Here is a 19,164-nt window from a genome sequence, read left to right as displayed (position 1 = left end):
ATCACCTACGACCGGCGTCCCATACCAGCCGCAGCGGATCGCCTGCCCCACATATGTGTTCTACGGTACCCGCTCGACAAGCGTGGTCTTCTGGTGTCATCACACCTTAACCTTGGACCGTTCCTCTCGTCACACACCAGGCACGCAGGACTATCTTGCCGATCCACAGGACGTTGCGACCCTCACAGCGGCGCTGAGGGCATCCGGCAACTACCTGGGGTCGACATCGCTTGAAGGCTATGCGCACATGGGTTCGTAAAACCACCTGCCGATCCCCGGTCAGGCCTTGGCATTAACTCTCTCCGCCTGACCAGATTTCACGTGGACCATACAACCGGGCTTGTATGCACAAGTGAACCGCATCCTCGCGCAACACGCCCACTAACTTGCGCGACACTGGACCCAACCTCAGAGCTCGAGGGCAGGCGCTTGTTTTGGCTTGGGTGCAGTGTGACGAAGAAGACAAAGAGATTACCATGTGTTTGCTCGAAAAACAGCGTGGCTTCAACTTCAGCGACTCCAATTCTGGTTGGTTGGTCACACAAGCGCTATTGGTTGGGGTGGGTGTGGGGTGGCGCAAACTCTCACCACGCCATGAAGCCGCAGACAAGAAAAAAGTAAGAACTGACTTTTGTCGTTCGATCCGGACCAACAAAAGAGAGAAGACGAAGAAGATGGAAGGAAGAGTCAATGAGAGTGACGAAGTGGCGGCGTACCGCCACCACGACGATGATGAAGACTACGACGAGGAGGAAGTGGCGGGGTTGTACTGGTTGCCGGCGGAGCTGTGGGCCATGGTGTGCGAATACCTGGGCACGGGCGACCTCGCCCGGCTGAGCACCACGTGCTGGACCCTGCGCTCGCACGCCCTCGCCAAAGTGCGCCACCACACCTTCACCCCCTCGGTACCCCCCCCACCATACCCCCCCAAATATGGCCATATTATCGCAATTAGCAGAAAAAAATTGTTTCATTTATTTTACAATAGAAATTAATATTAAAAAATGTTGCGGAAACATTGCAGGGCTGTTCACGCGGCGAAGCAGCATGCGGCAGGCGTTGGCGTTTGCTGCGACTTGGCCGGCCCTCGAGTCGCTCGCGCTCTCCGCCTGGGACGCGTTCCCTGATACCGTGCGTACCCGTTGGCTCCTTGCACGAACCATCAATCATCACAACCATCATAACCAACCTGTCTGTGCCTAACCACACTTCCCGTTGATCTGAGCTCAGCTGGTGGCTCACTTGCCGGAGGCGCTGGAGGGCCTGGACCTGAGCTACACCTCCATCACCAACCGTGGTACCCACCACGCACTCACAGGCGTAAACTGCATCACATACCATCTGACGAATCGATGGTGCGTGTGCGTGTGCGGTCGTGCGTGTGCGTGTGCGTGTGCATGTGCCGACCAGGACTGGGTCGACTGCCGGTGGGCCTCACGCGCTTGGATCTCAGCGGGACGCAAGTCACCGGCGCCGGTCTCCGCGCTTTGAGCGCGCTCAGCTCGCTGCGCGACCTCAAGCTCGCTGGCATCGTTGGCCTCTCCGCTCGACACCTCCAGGTTTCATCACCTTTTCTGTTCAACTTTCCAATCAGGCTTTCTTGTTTGCTGATCAGCCCAGTGGCGGTCTGGACGAAAACCAACAAACACAAACGGCAGGCGTTACCGGCCAGCGTGGAAGTTCTCGACCTTTCCAATTGCTCGGGACCCTTCTCGGAGAAAGAACTCGGTGCGCAATGCCCCCAGGGTGGAGTTGGGCGGACTGGTTTTCTGTGAGAACCTCATATATTTGTTTGATGAGTGCAGGTACCGCCGATTGCCACTTCGGCGGCAGCAACTGCGGACTGTCCGTGCCCCGAATGATGTGGCCGCCGGCTCTGCGTGAGCTCAAGCTCACCGGCGCCCACCTGTCTCTCGCCCTCCTCTATGGTGACGCATCACACCCCCCATGCGCCAGTTCCTTTACCGCGCTTAGCTGACGATGGTTGCATGGTCGAATGGTTGATGGTGATGACTCGTTGGAACGTTGAAGGGATGCCGACGACGTTGGAGAGCCTCGACATCTCGCGTTGCACTATGTGGCCAGTTCCAGTGGACATGGATGCGTGTCTTCCGCGCCTGCAGACGCTTCGAGCGGATGGCGCTGCGCTCCACTATCGAGCGTACTACGCCTACAGCAAGACCTACGTGTGGTGCGCGCAAGATTGCCTCTTCACATCGAACTTTTGTGAGTTACTGCCGCTCCGTACTGATACCACAACAACAACAACAACAACAACAACAACAACAACAACAACAACAACAACAACAACAACAACAACAACAACAACAACAACAACAACAACAACAACAACAACAACAACAACAACAACAACAACAACAACAACAACAACAACAACAACAACAACAACAACAACAACAACAACAACAACAACAACAACAACAACAACAACAACAACAACAACAACAACAACAACAACAACAACAACAACAACAACAACAACAACAACGGGGGCTTGTGTTGTTGGACCTTGTCGCCGCCAGGAACCTTCCGTCGGGTCTCAAGTCGCTGTCGCTGGCCAACGTGCCCCACCTCGCCAACCCGACGGACTGGCAGTTGGCGTTCCTGCCGGCGTCGATCACCTCGCTTGATCTCTCCATCACTGATATCATCCAGGTACCTTGGCTCCAAAGGGTGTTCTGATCAATCACAAGAATAACTTATGTTGTGCTATTGTGGTGTGGTGTGGTTGCCTGTGCGTGTGCATGCGTCGCGTGTGTGCGTGTGTATGTGTCCAGGGCCAATACTCGGGAATCAGGGAAACTACGGCTGTCTGGTTCGATACGCTTCCCAAGCGGCTCCCGCACCTGCGTCTGCTCAATCTCACCAAGCTGTGGGGTGGCGCAAACCCTCAATGCCTTGAGGTTGTCATCCTCTGCATTTTGTGTCGTTCGGGCGTTGCGTGTGATGCTATGACCTCGTGTGGCTGACACTCTGGGTGATGCGGCAGGTCATGCAAGAGAGCAACGTGAGGGTCATTTTTCATCCGCCCACGTACCAACTCCGGCCGGCTCCTCCGGAACCCGCCCAACAGGCTCCAGGTGCGAACTAGTGCGTGCAGGTTGGGGTTGCCTGTGCACGTGTTATTAACGATGGTGTCAAATGCCAATGGTGTAGATCCGGTACCTCGAGAGCAGGACCCCAAGTGGGTCGACTTTGTCAAGCTGTGCGCGGAAGAGCAGCGGCGGATCACCTGGCACGATCTGCCTGTGGAGGACGACGACCACGATGACTGCGACAACAAAGGCAACCAGGGCGATGCTGCCTACGATGACGAACAGGATGGCAACGAAGATGACGAACAAGGCAGCCTCCTCTTCATGGGCTTCTAACGCTGTCAGAAAACAATCATTGTGGTGCTCCCATCATGACCACGACAACACCAAAGGCGACCAGAGCGATGAGGCCGATGACGAGGGCGACGACGAGCAGACTGACGGCGATGACGAACAGGGCAGTCTCCTCTTCATGGGCCTCCGATAGGCGTCCGTAGGTATCACAGGCACCTGCAGCATTCCGTGCATTCCTCGTTTATGACTTTTAGGGAAGCCCATGACGACACTAAACTAAGCCCCTATCTTGCTATCCATTCGGCAGTAACCATCAACAGTTGCTTACAAAGGTAACGCGAGCACAATAACGTGCATCACAGACTTGATGATATGCGCTCTTTGCAAATTTAGATTTTTAATTCCTTGTTTTTTGTGATTAATAGGTTTCTTGAATTGAAGGAAGGATGTTGTTGGCGCCCCCGGGGAAGGTGGTCCCATCCACCGGTGCCTCGCCCATAGCTGCATCGCCATGGATGGCGGCAACCAATTTTGCTCTTGCGGGCGCGAAGCTGAAGAGATCCCTCAAGCCGAAGGATCATCTCTTCGATTTGGAGAACATGAAGCCCGAAGAGACTATCCTGCGCATTGGCGACAGCATCTCCCTCTTCTCCATCGAAGGCAACGGCTACGTGTCCTCTGAAGGGTACACTAGATGGCGCTACTTGTCCCATTTATTTTGTTTTTATATTTAGATTTAAATCTAATTTAATCATGGTGTGGCGCGTGTACAGATTCATCGACAGCGACTGCCAGATCTCGACCATTGGGCAAGACAAGCGCATCCCAGACCACTTCTCTGGTACACTTTGACTAAAAGTTTGCGCACAAACGCACGCACACGTGCACCACCGCACATGCACCGCACGAGAGCGCACGAAGTGCTGATTCTATCGAGTGTTGTGCCCTATGAAGACTGCGTTTTCAGGATCTGTCCACGCAACAAGTACGATGCGCACACGGCGCTGAACGATCAGCTCGACGCGGTGAGCCGCACGCGTGCGTCCATCGGCTCGCGTCAGTTCGACCCCGACCCCGAAGCCGTGCACCTCGAGAAGAAACTGCTTCAGCTCAAGGTGCTGCTCGTCGCTAGGCGAACCTGTCAAGTGTAAGTGCTCACATCTCGCGTTCTACGCAAAACGCACCAGAAACACGAAGTGGAGGAGGAGAGCGAGAATCACGCCGAGTTCGGCCGGCTCGCGGGCAACACACTCTCCTACGGCCAGACCGTGCAACTGCTGCACGTCAAGAGCAACAAGTTTGTCACCGTGACATCCAAGGAGATCGCCGAAATCGAGACACATTGCCTGCGCGTGTACCTGGACCCCATGGGCAACGAGGGATCCTGGTTCACCCTCCTCCCTCGCTTCAAGACCATGGCCGAAGGCGAGAACGTACGCGACTGCTCCGCACAGTCTCTGCCCTTTGACCAGCTCTCACCGTATCGTCGTGCCATGATTGGGCTGTGTGTGTCGTGTGTGTGTCGTGTGTGTGTCGTGTGTGTCGTGTGTGTGCGTGTGCATGTGCGTGCGTGTGCGTGTGTCATTTTGCAGATTCACTTGGGAGATCAAATCATTTTGGAGTCCAAGTGCTACAACTCCATCTTCCTGCACGTGAGCAAGGAGACCATGTACCAGAAGCGCGAGGTCAACGCCACGACCGAGAAGAGCAGCTGGCGCGTGATCCCCTTCGCGCCCTTCGTGCCCGAGTCCGACTCGTTCCTCAAGGCCGGCGACGTCATCCGCATGTTCCACAAGGAGGCCGAGGGCTATCTCACCAACGAGCTGCCCGACGACGACTTTGTCGACGAGGACGCCGAGAAGGAAAAGCCCACGGCCCCCCCGACCCACAGAAGGACGAGGGTACGAGCTCACCCTTCCGCCTCCTGTCTGCGTCAAGAGCAACCGACTCACGTCTCTCTATTTTCTATGTTCTTGTTTTTTTTTTTGAATATTTATATATTCGTGTGTGCAGTCTATTTGCAGCTGTTCGCGGGTTCGGGACAACTGTCGGACGACGCGAAGAAGGCTCCGCAGAACTCCAATGCCCTGTGGCAGATCGAACTGGACAGGCCCAACCGAGGCGGCGTCGTCCAATACGAGACATTCTACAGGTACGTACTTGACATCTTTCTCTTTCATGCGTGTGTCGTGTGTGTCGTGTGTCATCATACAACACTCTTTCTTGTACTTATATATATCTGTTTACCACAAGATTCAAACACATCGCGACCGGTCACTATTTGGCGGCGTATCCCAAGCCGAAGGAGAAGAACGCGAGTCCCATCTCCCTACGCCGGAGGGACAAGGACGACAGCGGCGCGGGTGGAATGCTGAAGCTGAACGTCCCGCAGCTCAAGCGGCGCATGGGACTGAGGTACCGCCACATTATGCCGGCTTCCCTCTACCAGGCATCAGCGCGTGTAGTGCTGATCCGCTGTGCGTATGGTATGGTGTACACCGCAGCCTGGGCAGCGCTAGTGACGAAGAGGAAGAGGAGCTGGTCGAGTGCACATTTACCACTGTCAAGGAATTCAGCAACTCGGCCACGCTCTTCACCGTTCATCCACTGGGCGCCACCATTGTACGCGGCCAAAGGCCCAGCTTACTCTTGGCCATGTGAGCACCGCGCCCAATATATTGCTAACACTGCACGCGACCTGGGTTCGGCCGTACAGGATACGGATAAGCGGGTCAAGCTGGAATCGTACATGCGCATTCGTCATGTCAACACCAAGTGCTACCTGCACGCCTGCAAAGAAGCACAGGAGAAGAACAGGATGAAGGTTCGTCTCTCCTTAATTATCATCGCCATTGTTTTATTTTTCGAATTCTGGCTTGAACTCAACCCTGTACTCTTGACTGTGAATAACAGTTGATCGGTCGCGAGGAGCGCCTCGACGAGGACGCCTTTGCGGTGGTGCCTGCCTCGCGCGAGGAGATCGACAACCTGCTCCGCGCAGTGGGCCAGGTAGCCATCCTGAAGCAGTGTGTGGCCAAGGTACTCCCGTGATCCACTCACTCATTCTTCGATTGGGTTGCAACCTAGCGCGTTGGGCGCTCACCACGGCCGCAATCGCCCGCACGCACAGTTGGCGCAGGGCGAGAAGATGGACTTCACCAAGACCGGGCTCACGGTCTCGAAGGGCATTCTGGCCATGGACACCAAGCGAGTCATCGGCGTGCTCAAGGACCTCATCATCTCGTGCACCATTTCCTCGACCGGCGATGATGACGTGCTGTCGCGCGAGGGCATTCCCATTCCAGCCAATCAGGACCTGCTCCGCGAACAACACGTACCTCTATCTGTCCTTGGCTCTTCCATTAGTGCTGATCACCGTCAACTGACCACACGTTGTTGTTGTTCGTTGGGCTCCATAGGTGATTGCGATCATGATGAACCTGCTGCAGCAGACCTTCAGCCAGAAGGCCATCCAGCGCAAGGCCTACGAGCGGGCGGAGAACTACACCCTCTTCATCATCGCCCAGCACGCCTACAAGCTGCTCAAGCAGATCCTCAAGAAGAATCCCACCAACCGCATGGCCATGAGCAAATACGTCAACTACTTCCAGAAGCGGGTACACCACCATTTCTGTCGCGTGTGCGTGTGCGTGTCGCATCACGCAGGGGCTGACGTGTGCGATGTCGCGTGGCCAGATGACGTTCCCTCCCTGCACGGACACGTTGATGGAGCTGTTCCGCGACAACTACAATCTGCTGAAGAACATCGCCGACGACCAGGTGCTGTTCTTCATCTTCCGTCTCCGTAACACGGGCCGCAAGTCGAGCTACATCAAGTTCCTGTCCATCCTGTGTCGCTGCGGCGACGAACCCCTCACGAAGAACCAGAACTTCATCTGCGAGCGGCTCATCGTCGAGAACCACGACCTGCTCATCAGCATCAAGGTAACACGACACGACACGACACGACACGACACGACACGACACGACACGACACGACACGACACGACACGACACGACACGACACGACACGACACGACACGACACGACACGACCACGACACGACACGACACGACACGACACGACACGACACGACCAACGACACACAACTCATTATACCCGATCGCGAATGGCAGATGATCGAAGAGACGGGCGAGGTCATGGTGCAGCCTTCCAGCCGCGAACCGTGGACGCCCATCGAGGAGTTCATGAACGAGGGCGAGAAGCGCGACGACAAGCAGATCTACTTATCAGGACCATCAAGCTGCTGTCCAACCTCTGCCTGGTACGTACCATTGACCCTCCGCTCCCCCCCTTCATTCGGTGGCCTCGGCGCGTGCACCGGTTAACGCGCGTAACTGTCGACTGTGTTGCAGGGCCGAAACAGCTTCGCGAGCACCAAGATCTCGCGGGTGATGACCTACCCGCTGGTGCTGCGGTGCATGACCAACCCGGACCTGCCCTTCACGCTGCGCGCCTCGTTCTGCCTGCTGATGCAGCACCTCTACGTGGACGTGGAGCCCTACAAGGCGATCACGCTCGTCAACTACACGCGGGTGTGGTCCGACCTCGAGCACAAGCCGCAGCTGGGCGGGTTCGAGGACGCGAGCACGCGCGACTCGCGCCAGGCCCGATCCGACCTGTGCAAGTACGTGGGCTACTACATCGCCGACAACTACGCCCAGTCGGTCAACGCCATCACCCACAATAAGCTGACGCTCGCGGTACCACCACTTCACTACTTCGGTGCCCCGCGCAACCCTTTCTGATTTCTCGAGTTCGTTTCACTCGCAAACAGATGGTGGTGCTCATGAAGCGGATGTTCGAGCTTGGGTTCTGGATGCAGTCGGAAGACACGCTGCGGGACCTCATCGTCTCCATTCTCGCTCTCCTCGATCCCTCCACCGAAGTTTCCGGTACCGATTGTCCTCGTATCAGCATTCCCCAACATTCTTGAACCGTATTTTGCTAATGTCACTACAGAGGGCGAACAGAACCCGCTGTTCAAGCAGGACGATCGCACCATCTGGATCATGAAGACCAAGTACAACCTGTGCTCGCTCATGGACATGTTCTTCAATCTGCGCCTCGACCGCCGCTTGACCGAGCTGCTGATCATCCTGCGCAAGCACATGGATGGTATGCAGTCGCACGCACACATCCCTGATTGGGCAATGCTTAAGCAATATATCATATGTGTCGACAGGATCAGGGGTCCCGACCGATCTTACCAAGATCAGCAAGGCCACCGAGGAAAAGATCGACGAGGCCTCCAAGGTACTGATTGACTCTTTTTCTCTTTTTTCCCCCAATTTCTTTTCCTTTTCATCTTTTTATTGGGTACTGGTGGCTCACGCGTGTGGTGCAGGTTTGGAGTGATTTCCTGGGCGAGTCGGAGCGGGGCGGCCAGCAGTCCGACATTCTGGAGCGGACCCTGCGGTACATGGTCATGTGCGACTACACTCCACTCTCGCTGGCTGCCGGCAACCTGCTCGTGCGCCAATTCAGGTGCGCACCACCCCTTGGACGGAAACCTATCGCGTTGTGGGTGATGTGTATGTGATTCTGACTAACACATGAACGCCAACAGCCAACGCTTCGAGCTGCTCACGGAGCTGCAGCAAGTGCAGATCCTGGTGACTGACAAGAACGTCAAGACATTCCAATTCGTACGTTTTCGACACAGCACAGCATCGATCTGGGGGGCCTTTGCATGTCGCTTACGACTCGGGGCCATGTTTGCGCTACAGGTGGCGCAAAAAATGGATGACCTCAAATCCTTCCTGGAGAAGAACGGGTCGGATTCGCTGATCGTGCCCATCATCAACAAGTTCGCGAGGCTCTGCGTCAAGGGCAACAACGTGAACGTGCACAACCAGCGCATCTTGAAGAACTTGGAGGCGCACAAGGTGGCCATCGAGCTGCTTCACCTGCCCTTCAACAAGCCCCTCTTCTTCTCCGTCTTCCAGTTCCTCGCCGCGGTACCGCTTTTTCCCTGCCTCTCTGCGCGCTGATCTCTGGAATCATCGATGAATGTGTGCGTTGTCTCGTCTACTAACAACATTGGTCTTGGCCCGACCGTTGGTGTCACAACCAGTTCTGCAAAGACAACGCGGACAACCAGAGCGCCCTGTTCGAGTACCTGGATTTCTTCCTGAAGATGATGGGCAAGGTATGCATCGAGCCAGCCAACACACGAGAGCCGGTCTCGCTTCACGTTGGTTGGATGATGGTTGCAGCTTCAGCTGACCTGGTGCCAACAGGACCTCTACGTGGCGGTGACGATCAACGAGATGTTCCACAACAACCGCGCGCTCTGCTCGCAGATCACCGAAGTCCAGATCCGCAAGATCGTCAACGCCATCGAAACCAACAAACTGCCCCGATACATACAAGTCCTCATGGTACAGTCCCCCTGCCCCGCCCACCTGAGACTGAGGCCACAGCCCGCACGTTTCACTTGCTGACAACTAACTGCTTGATTTATTTTTATCGATATAATATGCAGACGTTGATCATACCGAACGACATTCCGCTACGCAGGAATCAGAACCTGGTGCTCAAGATGCTGATGGAGAAGCAGCAGACTACGTTGGTGCTCTTCAACGATCCGGAGAGCATCGAATACAGGTGAGCGAAGCCGCCTTCAGCCGATCTCTCTCTCTCTCTTTCGTGTTGTGTGCCACGTGTGTCGTGTGTCGTGTGTCGTGTGTCGTGTGTCGTGTGTCGTGTGCTCGTGTCTTTAACATTGATCCTCGGCCAACAGGAATTCGTTGATCAAGAAGAGAAACTACGAGAAGGAGGACTCCATGCTCAAGTTCCACTGCATGCAGATCGAACTGATCACCAAGTGCTCGCTGGGCAAGATCTACGAGGTACGCATGGCAATGCGGTGCAGTGGCGTTTTTTGTGTGTTGTCGTTGACCAATTCTCACTTGTCCATGTAATGAAGGCGGAGGTCCGTTGCCAGTCGCTCTACTCCATGGGCCAGATCAAGCGCCAGCTGACCGACCCTGTAAACCTGCGGAGCATCAAGAAAACGTTCACCAATTTCCTGGAGGAGGTACTACTCATCACTTGTGTTGTTCTTATTTATTCGTATATTCTTGTATTATTCTTTTTTTCTTGAATCTTATTTATTTGTATATGTTTATTTTTTATTGTTAAGTTTTATTTTCCTCAATTTTCTCTTTGCGCAGGTGTACTTCCTCACTCAGAAGCCCAAGAACGCGATCGAGCTGGACCCTCAGCTGTGGACGATCTTCTCTGAGCACTACACCAAGGAGTTCATCGACCTCACCAACCTGCTCAACCAAGGGTACCTCACATCGAGGCACCTTCTTGGTTGCCATTCCCTACACTCCTGTGCGCCAGTCGAGCTGATGGGGTTTCTCCCTGTTACCGTAGAGAGCGTGATGAAGATGTGCTCGACTACGTAGTGACCGGCATCATCCCGTTCCTTGTGAACTACTTTGGCAAGTACTACAACCGCAAGGACGCCACCATGTACGCTTCACCAACGCACGCAACACGCAACGCGCACCACCGGCACACCACGACAAGCGTGTCCGGCTGACTGTCAGTGGCTCTCTCCCTCACCAGACGCCACAAAGTGGTGGCGGACTACATGGTGGACGGCCTCACACAGCTCTTCTACGCCAAGGGACTGACCCACGCTCAGCGTGTGGAGGTGGGCAAGTGTATCGACGCCATGAACCGACCCGAGGTCAACATTCGCGGCACCGATCCTGAGAAGGTGCGACACACGACCAACGACACGACGCGGCACACGACACGACACGACACACATAACAGACACGACACGACACACATAACACACACGACACCCGAACTGATTCTGAATGTGTCGACCATGTACCAGACGGACAAGGCCTCCAAGGAGTGGCGCGTGCTCATTGAATCGCCTCCGGAGAAGGAGACCAAGGTGTCTGTCGTTGCGGTCGACACATCGCAGGAGGAGAAGGTCATCCAAGGCATCCAGCAGTTCGTCAAGTATTTGTACGTTAGCGCTTCTCTTTCTCTGATTTTATTTTCTTTCTCTGCTTTTCAATTTCTTACTTGTCGGCTCACTGACCCATGTCGGCGTGCACAGCAAGGAGAAGAAGATATTCGGCATCGAACAGGAGCTGCAGAACTTGGCGCAGATCTTCCGCAAGCACCTCGACACCTTCACCAAGAAGCTCATTGAGCTGCTCAAGTGAGTGTATCCTTAGGCCGTGGGCGCACCTCTGTTTACTCACACGTGAGAATGAACATGCGATCACACACCACACCACACCACACCACACCACACCACACCACACCACACCACACGCAGGAACTGTGATTCGGGCACGCAGCAGGAGCTGACCTGGGTGACGCTACGCACGCTCAACATTCTGCTGGAAAAGCCGCTCGCGGACGCGCTCAAGTCCAAGAACAAGGACGTGCAGTCGTTGGTCAACATGCAGAACAAGCTCAACAATATGGGCGCCACCAATCTGGTACGTACAACACTCACACACACACACACACACACACAAACAACACGACACACACACGACTCACGGTATGACACGATGCTGACTTTTGTGTGTGTGACAGATTCTCCACTTGATATCATCGTCGCAAAATGAAGACCGAGTGTACCACCAGGCTCTGAAGCTGGGTATCGCCATTCTGCACGGCGGTAACGAAGAGGTGCAGCGGTACATGCTCCAGTGCTTCATCAACGGGCAGGAGGAGGGCTTCTTCCCCGAGATCCGCTCCCGCATCCGGCGATCCATCATCGAAATCAAAGGTACGGCACGCAACACGACACCACCATGAGACACACATACACGACGCGACACGCATGACACACGACCTTCATTGCTGCACGTTATCAGAAAAGCAGCAGTTCTACTTCCGGCTGCTCGAGCGGAAGCGGGCACAGGAGCACCAGAGGACCGAAGCCAACGCCATCCTCTTCAGGAACGACAAGTTTGGGTACGTCGTCGGAAGAGGCCCTGTGTTGCGTGCGATGATCGTGTCTCACCATCGTCATCATCGTGTCATCGTGGCGGTGGTGCAGGACCGGTATCGACAACGAGCTGTTGGCCTACCTCAAGCAAACCGAGGGCTCCTACCCCGAGAGTGGTTTCATCCGTAAAATCCTCCGATTCCTGCAGCTCCTCTGCGAAGGCCACAACCTCGAGATGCAGGTACTTCTCTTTTCATCATTTATTATTTATTTATGTGATTATAAATTCTCTTTATAATTTAACTTTGTTTTTCACCAAAAATACAGAACTACCTGCGGTACCAGACGGAGACGAGCAGCGAGTCATACGATTTGATTTCGGAGACGGCGGCCTACCTGGAGGCCGTGGAGCGCGAGATCGATGCCACCAACATCAAGATCGCCACCCAGCTCTTCACCTCGCTCACCGAATACTGTCAGGGTACATACGGCCCTGACTTAGACTTAGCTTTCCCACAACGCTGTGTGGCGCTGGTGTCCTGACCTGTCGAGCGGTTGTTGTGTGCTACCTTAAGGTCCGTGCGCCGAGAATCAGGTGGCGCTGATGCGCACCAAGCTCGTCGAGTCCGCCAACTGGGTGCTGGCGCTTCCGGTGACTTCCACCTCAGCCCCACGCGCCGCTTAGCATGTACTGATCTACTGTTGTGCGCGATGGACGCAGGACGACCACCCGCTGTGCCACAGCAAGGACGTGAACAAGCTCAAGAAGGAAGCCGTCGTCACGCTCCTGTCTCTGCTCGAGGGCAACCAGAACCCGAAGGTCCCGCGCCAGATGCTCATGACCCTCAACTTCCACGTCATGGTACTTTCTCGATTTTACACCTTCTCTTTAACTCCAACGCAGCTTCTCCGCGCGCTGTTTTTATTGTAATAATAATAATTATTATTATTATTTAACTCTATGTGCACACCGCGACTTCGACGAATAACAGGAGAAGACGCTGGACACGATCTTCCCGGTCAAGATCACGCAGCAGAATCTGTCGACAGTGGACGAGGAGGCCAAGGACGTCAAACGGGCCTTCCTGTACTATTTCCTCATCAAGACCCTGGCCGACCACGACAAGGACAACCACAAACACGTGCGTGTGGTCTTTCCCCTACTTCGTTCGTAGCGAAAGCCTGTGCACTCACTCGGTCGTGTGCGGTCGTGTGTGTCGTGTGTCGTGTGTCGTGTGTGCCGTGTGCGCAGCTGAACCGGCTGCTGGAGGGATGCAACGGTGCGTTGGCCCTTCGCAAGGGCACGGCCTCGATCGAGGTCGTGCGGGACAACAAGCTGGAGCGCATCTATTTCCAGCGGCCCCGCATCTGCAAGCAACTCTCGCCCATGTCCAAGAAGAATCTGCTTCACAACGTCAACAGGTGCCCACTCCCTATCCGCGCATCTGTGGTCGTGTGTGTCGTGTGTGTCGTGTGTGTCGTGTGTGTCGTGTGTGTCGTGTGTGTCGTGTGTCGTGTCGTGGTGCTCACCTGTCGTGTGTCGGCTGCTGGCCACAGAGAGAACCAGGCGAGCAAGATCGAGGACTTTTTCGACCAAAACGATGGTCTCATCCAGGAGATGATGCACCGCGACAGCCTCGCCGACAACCTGTTCCTCAACAACCTATCGCAGGGCGAGACCTTCCTCAAGAACCTGTCCTTCGCCTTCACCATCATCATCAACCTGCTCATCGTCTGGTGCGGCTCGCTCAACCCGTGTCTCTCTTGCGTTATTATTATTTATTTATTTATTTATGACTTTTCTTGTTCTGATTCTTATTATTCCTTCTTATTGCCTGTCTTCTGCTTATGATTACCTTGGTCGGCGCAGGTCGTTCACGGCGCCCAAGCTCGTGGTGGACGATGAAACGGAGGAGGGCGCAGTCGTACACATCGACGTCCAACACCCCACCGTCGAGCCCATAATCTCGGCCCTCCTGACGCTCTTTGGCGTGTGCCAAATAGGTGTGTTGCCTCCTCCCCCTCACCATTCCTCCTGTCGCACTCACGAGCCAACACCGCACACGCACCAACACACGCACACACACACGCACACACCACACACACCACACCACACACACAACACACGACATGACACACACCACCGCGTTCTCTTTTGCGGTCTCGCAGGGCTCGCGGCGATTCTGCTGTTCATCGAGTACGAGTTCGGGTTCCGCCTCGCCTGGAAGCAGGCCGTGGCGCACCGCAAGAACCGCAAGGAGAAGGACAACGGCACCGACAACCACGAGGACAACCGCCAATCGGCCAAATGGTGGCGCGGCCTCGACCTGCCCCAACTATGGTAACTCCCCCACCACCACCACATAAACCGCCACCTTAGCCATGCGCCACCTTAACTGAACTGATGTCGTGGGGGCGACAGGTCGGCGGCGATGAAGTCGGCAATTTTCTACTTCCTGGCCTACCTGGTGTTCGCGGTGTGCGGCGTGGTGATCTCGCCGTTCTTCTTTGCCTTCCACCTGCTCGACATCGGCGCGCGGAGCAAGGAGCTCAAGTATGTCATCTCGTCCGTCACCCAGAACGGCAAGTCCATCATCCTCACCGTACGTCGCTCCGCACACGCACACGCACACGCGTGAGGCACAGAGCACACGCACACGCACACGCACCATCGACACTGACCGTAACAACCTGTTTTCCTCTCGCGCAGGCGATCTTGGCGTTGATCGTGATCTACATCTACACGATCTTCGGCTTCCTCTTCTTCCGGGACAAGTTCGTGCAGGACGACGTCTTTATCTGCGAGTCCATGCTCATGTGCTTCGTCAACGTCGTCAACTACGGGTCCGTCAATTCCTCACATTATTTGATTTGCAATACAAATTTTATTTTTATTTTTATTGCTATTGTATTATTTTGTATTAGAATGCTGATTTATTTTATCAATTTATCATTTTTTTTTCTGGCAGGCTGAGGAGCGGAGGAGGTGTGGGCGATCTGCTGAAGCCGCCGCTGTGGGGCGACCCGGAGACGCCCTACCGCATCCTCTACGACTCGACCTTCTTCTTCGTCGTCATCGTCATCCTCCTCAACATCATCTTCGGTATCATCATCGATACCTTCGGTGGTACGCGTCCCTTCCTCCTCGCGCCCTTTTCCACTAAATTTATTTTTTATTTATTGAATTATTGAATTATATATTATTTATTTATTGAATTATATATTTAACTGTTGCTGACGCTCAACTCGCAGAGCTGCGTAACCGGGAGGAAACGATCGAGTCGGACATCAAGAACAACTGCTTTATCTGCGGCATCGATAACATCACCTTTGACCGCGCCTCCGAAGGTAATCCTACGGCCCACACCAATCAATCACTACTTTATCGATATCCATCCACAACGTCCTTCGTATTGCTCTATTCTTTTCTTGTTGTTCATAACCTCCTCTGTGTCGTGTCGCGTCGCGTCGCGTCGTGCGCAGCCGGATTCGAGAAGCACTGGAAGTATGATCACAACATGTGGAACTACCTGTACTTCCGCGTGCACCTCAACATCAAGGACTCCACCGAGTATACCGGACCCGAGCAGTACATCGCCGAAAAGGTGCGCGCGCGTGTGTGCGGTCGTGTGTGCGATGCGTTGGTCTCACTCGTGTGTCGTGTCGTTGTGGTCGTGTGTCGTGTGTCGTGTGTCGTGTGTCGTGTGTCGTGTGTCGTGTGTCGTGTGTCGTGTCGTGCGCACACAGCTGGAGGTGAACGACCTGTCGTTCATCCCCAACCAGAAGGCGATGTGCCTCGGAGCCAAGCAGGAGGAGGACGAGGAGAAGGCGCAGGAGCTGATCCTGCGGGTGGAGACCATGTCGTCGGCCCTCCAGAAGACGACGGACGAGACCGTCTCGCGGCTGGGCGAGTCGATGGAGAAGCGCTACAACACGCTCAACGCGTCGCTCATCGAACTCGCGGCCAACACGTCGAGCCGCTCGACCGCCATCGAGACCAAGCTCGAGGGGCGCGTCGAGAACGTCGAGAAGCACATCTCCGCGCTCGAGAAGAAGCTCACCACCTATCTCGATGTACGCCCACACGACACACGCACGACACGCACCACCGCACACACGCACACACGCACCACCGCACACGCAACACTCACACGAAACACAACACGCACGACCGACAGAATATCGAGAAGGCGATCAAGAAGGAGGAGAAGCGGCACAAGAAGGCGAGCAAGGAGAAGGAGGAGCGCAAGAAGAAGCGCGAGAAGCAGCTAAAGGAGAAGGAGAAGGAGAAGCGGCGGCGCGAGGACGAACGGCGCCAGGCCGAGCAGGACCGCGCGGCTCAGAAGCGGCGCGAGAAGGAGGCCCGCCGGCGCGCCAAGGCCGCCGACCTCCTCCGGCTCCAGCTCCAGCAGTCCCAGCCCGTGTCGACAGACACCAACGAAGCCCAGGCCCTGGTGGCCGAGCGAGAGCGACTGTTGCGGCTGGCCGCCGAGGAGGAGGCGAAGGCGGCCGAGGCCGAGGCCGAGGCGCAGGCCAAGAAGAGGGCCGCGGCTGAGGCTGAGGCGGCGGCGGTAGCAGCTGCAGCGAAGGAGGCGGAGGAAAGGGAACAGGCCGCGGCGGCGGCGGCGGCGGCTGCGAAGAAGGCCGAGACCGAGATGGAGGAGAAGCGGAAGAGGAAGGCGGCCGAGGAGGAGGAGGAGGAACGGGCGAAGGCCGAGGCGCAGGCCAAGCAGGCGACTGCGGCGGCGGCGCAGAAGAAGGCGGCAGCGGCGACAAAGAAGAAGCCGAGCCTGCTAAAGAAGAACAGTGACAGCGAGAGCGACACGGAGAGCTCCGATGGCTGGGACAGCGACAGCGACAGTGACAGCGATGACGACGACAAGAAGTCGAAGAAGAAGCCGCAGGCGACTGCCAAGCCGCTGCCGGCGTCCGCGGCGAAGCAGCCCGGCGAGCAGGCCAAGGTCCTCGAGGCAGCAACAGCTGCTGCTGCGCAGGCGGCGGCCGAAGAGGCGAAGGCCGCGGCGGAGGCTGTGGCGGCGGCGGCGGCGGAGGAGGAGAAGAGGCGGGCCGAGGAAGCGGCGCTGTCTCAGTCGATGGTGCCCACGATCGTGATCGACGCGCCCAAGGAAAAGGAGGAGGCGGAGGAGCTGAAGCCGACGGCGGTGGAGCCCACGGCAGCGAAGAAGAAGCCGAGCCTGGTGAAGAAGAACAGCGACAGCGAAAGCGACACGGAGAGCTCCGATGGTTGGGACAGCGACAGCGACAGCGATGGCAAGAAGAAGAAGAAGCTGCAGGCGAAGAAGCCACAGGAGGGCGCCCAGGCCGAAGACGAGAAGCCCGCCGCCGTAGCCGCGCCGCAGCCCCAAGCCGAGCCCGCAACGCCAGCCGCCGCGGTCGAACCTCAGCAGAAGGCGGAGGTGGTGGTGGACCAGAAGGCGGAGCAGCCAGCCGCTGCGTCCGCCGACGCGGCGCCGGCGGTGGTGTCACCCGAGCCCGTCGCGCAGACCGCGGAGCCTGCTGCTGAGCCCGCCCAGGCAACGGAGGCACCAGCGCCGAAGAAGACGGCGCCGGCGGCGAAGAAGAAGCCGAGCCTGGTGAAGAAGAACAGCGACAGCGAAAGCGACACGGAGAGCTCGGACGACTGGGACAGCGACAGCGACGACGAGAAGAAGAACAAGAAGGCGAAGCCCGGCAAGAAGCCCGTCGACACCGCCAAGTTGACTGCCATCGCCGACGCTGTGGTAGCCGCCCCGCAGACCGCTGAGCCCGCGCCCTCTGCCGTGGCTGTGGCGGCGCCGCAGCCCGAGGTGAAGAATGCCGAGGAGAAGGAAGTGGTGGTGGAGGCCGCGGTCGACGAAGTGAAGCCACCGGTGGCGGAGGTGAAGGAGGCCGAGGCGATCGAGAAGGTCGCGGAGGCCATCGCGCCGAAGCCGGCGAAGGCCGAGGTGTCTACTGAGGCCGCGGCCGTGGCGGGGAAGAAGACTCCGGCGAAGAAGAAGCCGGGGCTGGCGAAGAAGAACAGCGACAGCGAGAGCGACACGGAGAGCTCGGACGGCTGGGACAGCGACAGCGACAGCGACAGCGACGACGAGAGGAAGAACAAGAACAAGAAGTCGAAGCCCGCCGTCGTGGTGGCCCCAAGCAGCCCGAGCCCCAGCCTGAGCCCAAGCCCGAGCCCGCTCCGACTCTGGCCGTCCCCGAGCCGCAGCCCGAAGCCAGGAAGCCCGAGGAGATCAGCCCCAAGGAGGCGGAGACGACCGGGACACCGGCCGAGGAAGAGGCGGTGGCGGCTGCCAAGAAGAAGAAGAAGGACGACGACGAGGAGGAGGAGGAGGCGAAGAAGAAGGAGACGAAGGAGGCCGAGGAGAAGAGGAAGAAAGAGGAGGAGCTGGCGAGGCGGAAGGCGGCGGTGAAGAAGGCGATGAAGGACAGCGATGCCAGCGAGACTGAGACCGAGACCGAGGCCAGCGAAAGTGAAAGCGACAGCGACGACAGCGACAGCGACGACAGCAGCGACGACGACAAGAAGAAGAAGAAGGGAAGCGTCGGGGCGAAGAAGAAGCCAGTCGTGGTCGTCAAGAAGGGCGGAAGCAAGGTGACGGCATCGAAGAAGAACAGCAAGAACAGCAAGAGCAACAACAAGAAGGACTCGTCGGATGATGACTCTTCTGATGATTCGTCGTCGGACGATGACGACTCGACGACGGAGGACGAGAAGCCGAAGGTGGTGGCCGCCTCGCGCCTGTCCGCGTACACCGCGTCCCAGCCCGATTTCCTGTTTTAATGTCCACTTCAATTTACTTTTATTTCTTATTATAAATACAACTATTTCCATTTATTTATCTCTGATTT

The 19,164-nt window shown here is 56.4% G+C and overlaps 3 protein-coding genes across 3 annotated transcripts in view; all 3 read left to right on the top strand.

The window, feature by feature from the left end:
• ACA1_256800 (ab-hydrolase associated lipase region protein) overlaps positions 1 to 259 on the top strand; it is a gene marked incomplete at both ends in the record, with an annotated part of 1,198 nt that extends 939 nt beyond the window's left edge. The window contains 2 exons of the mRNA XM_004333496.1: positions 35 to 65; positions 141 to 259. Of these exons, the coding sequence (XP_004333544.1) occupies positions 35 to 65; positions 141 to 259 (150 nt within the window). The remainder of the gene's footprint in view (positions 1 to 34; positions 66 to 140) is intronic.
• A 415-nt stretch (positions 260 to 674) lies between these two features.
• ACA1_256790 (Fbox domain containing protein) lies at positions 675 to 3,392 on the top strand (the record flags this gene model as incomplete). Its single annotated transcript, XM_004333495.1, has 10 exons — positions 675 to 905; positions 1,057 to 1,131; positions 1,231 to 1,297; positions 1,411 to 1,559; positions 1,659 to 1,728; positions 1,806 to 1,928; positions 2,032 to 2,191; positions 2,544 to 2,676; positions 2,799 to 2,924; positions 3,198 to 3,392. 10 exons carry the CDS (start codon positions 675 to 677, stop codon positions 3,390 to 3,392), a joined length of 1,329 nt encoding a protein of 442 aa, XP_004333543.1.
• A 557-nt stretch (positions 3,393 to 3,949) lies between these two features.
• ACA1_256780 (Inositol 1,4,5trisphosphate receptor type 2, putative) lies at positions 3,950 to 19,096 on the top strand (the record flags this gene model as incomplete). The annotated part of the gene is given in 51 exon segments (XM_004333494.1): positions 3,950 to 4,035; positions 4,124 to 4,191; positions 4,305 to 4,465; positions 4,538 to 4,783; positions 4,943 to 5,251; positions 5,375 to 5,502; positions 5,604 to 5,765; positions 5,855 to 5,972; positions 6,067 to 6,174; positions 6,264 to 6,389; positions 6,481 to 6,684; positions 6,770 to 6,967; positions 7,017 to 7,295; positions 7,487 to 7,639; positions 7,727 to 8,074; positions 8,149 to 8,266; positions 8,334 to 8,489; positions 8,563 to 8,627; positions 8,719 to 8,858; positions 8,941 to 9,019; positions 9,101 to 9,331; positions 9,448 to 9,522; positions 9,614 to 9,754; positions 9,859 to 9,980; positions 10,117 to 10,225; positions 10,303 to 10,413; positions 10,550 to 10,668; positions 10,758 to 10,856; positions 10,953 to 11,106; positions 11,233 to 11,369; positions 11,464 to 11,568; positions 11,689 to 11,854; positions 11,955 to 12,150; positions 12,239 to 12,338; positions 12,424 to 12,553; positions 12,640 to 12,793; positions 12,888 to 12,964; positions 13,034 to 13,174; positions 13,305 to 13,454; positions 13,565 to 13,734; positions 13,870 to 14,049; positions 14,183 to 14,316; positions 14,482 to 14,653; positions 14,735 to 14,915; positions 15,023 to 15,156; positions 15,282 to 15,439; positions 15,565 to 15,660; positions 15,796 to 15,917; positions 16,060 to 16,386; positions 16,491 to 18,443; positions 18,458 to 19,096. The coding sequence occupies 51 exon segments, from the start codon at positions 3,950 to 3,952 to the stop codon at positions 19,094 to 19,096; spliced, it is 10,035 nt and encodes a 3,344-aa protein (XP_004333542.1).
• Positions 19,097 to 19,164: the final 68 nt, after the last annotated feature.

This window comes from Acanthamoeba castellanii, assembly GCF_000313135.1.
Source record: "Acanthamoeba castellanii str. Neff unplaced genomic scaffold scf7180000084769, whole genome shotgun sequence".
Classification (NCBI taxonomy): domain Eukaryota; phylum Discosea; order Longamoebia; family Acanthamoebidae; genus Acanthamoeba; species Acanthamoeba castellanii.
Note: the sequence above shows the minus strand (reverse complement) of the source record. Positions and strands in the feature narration are given on the sequence as shown.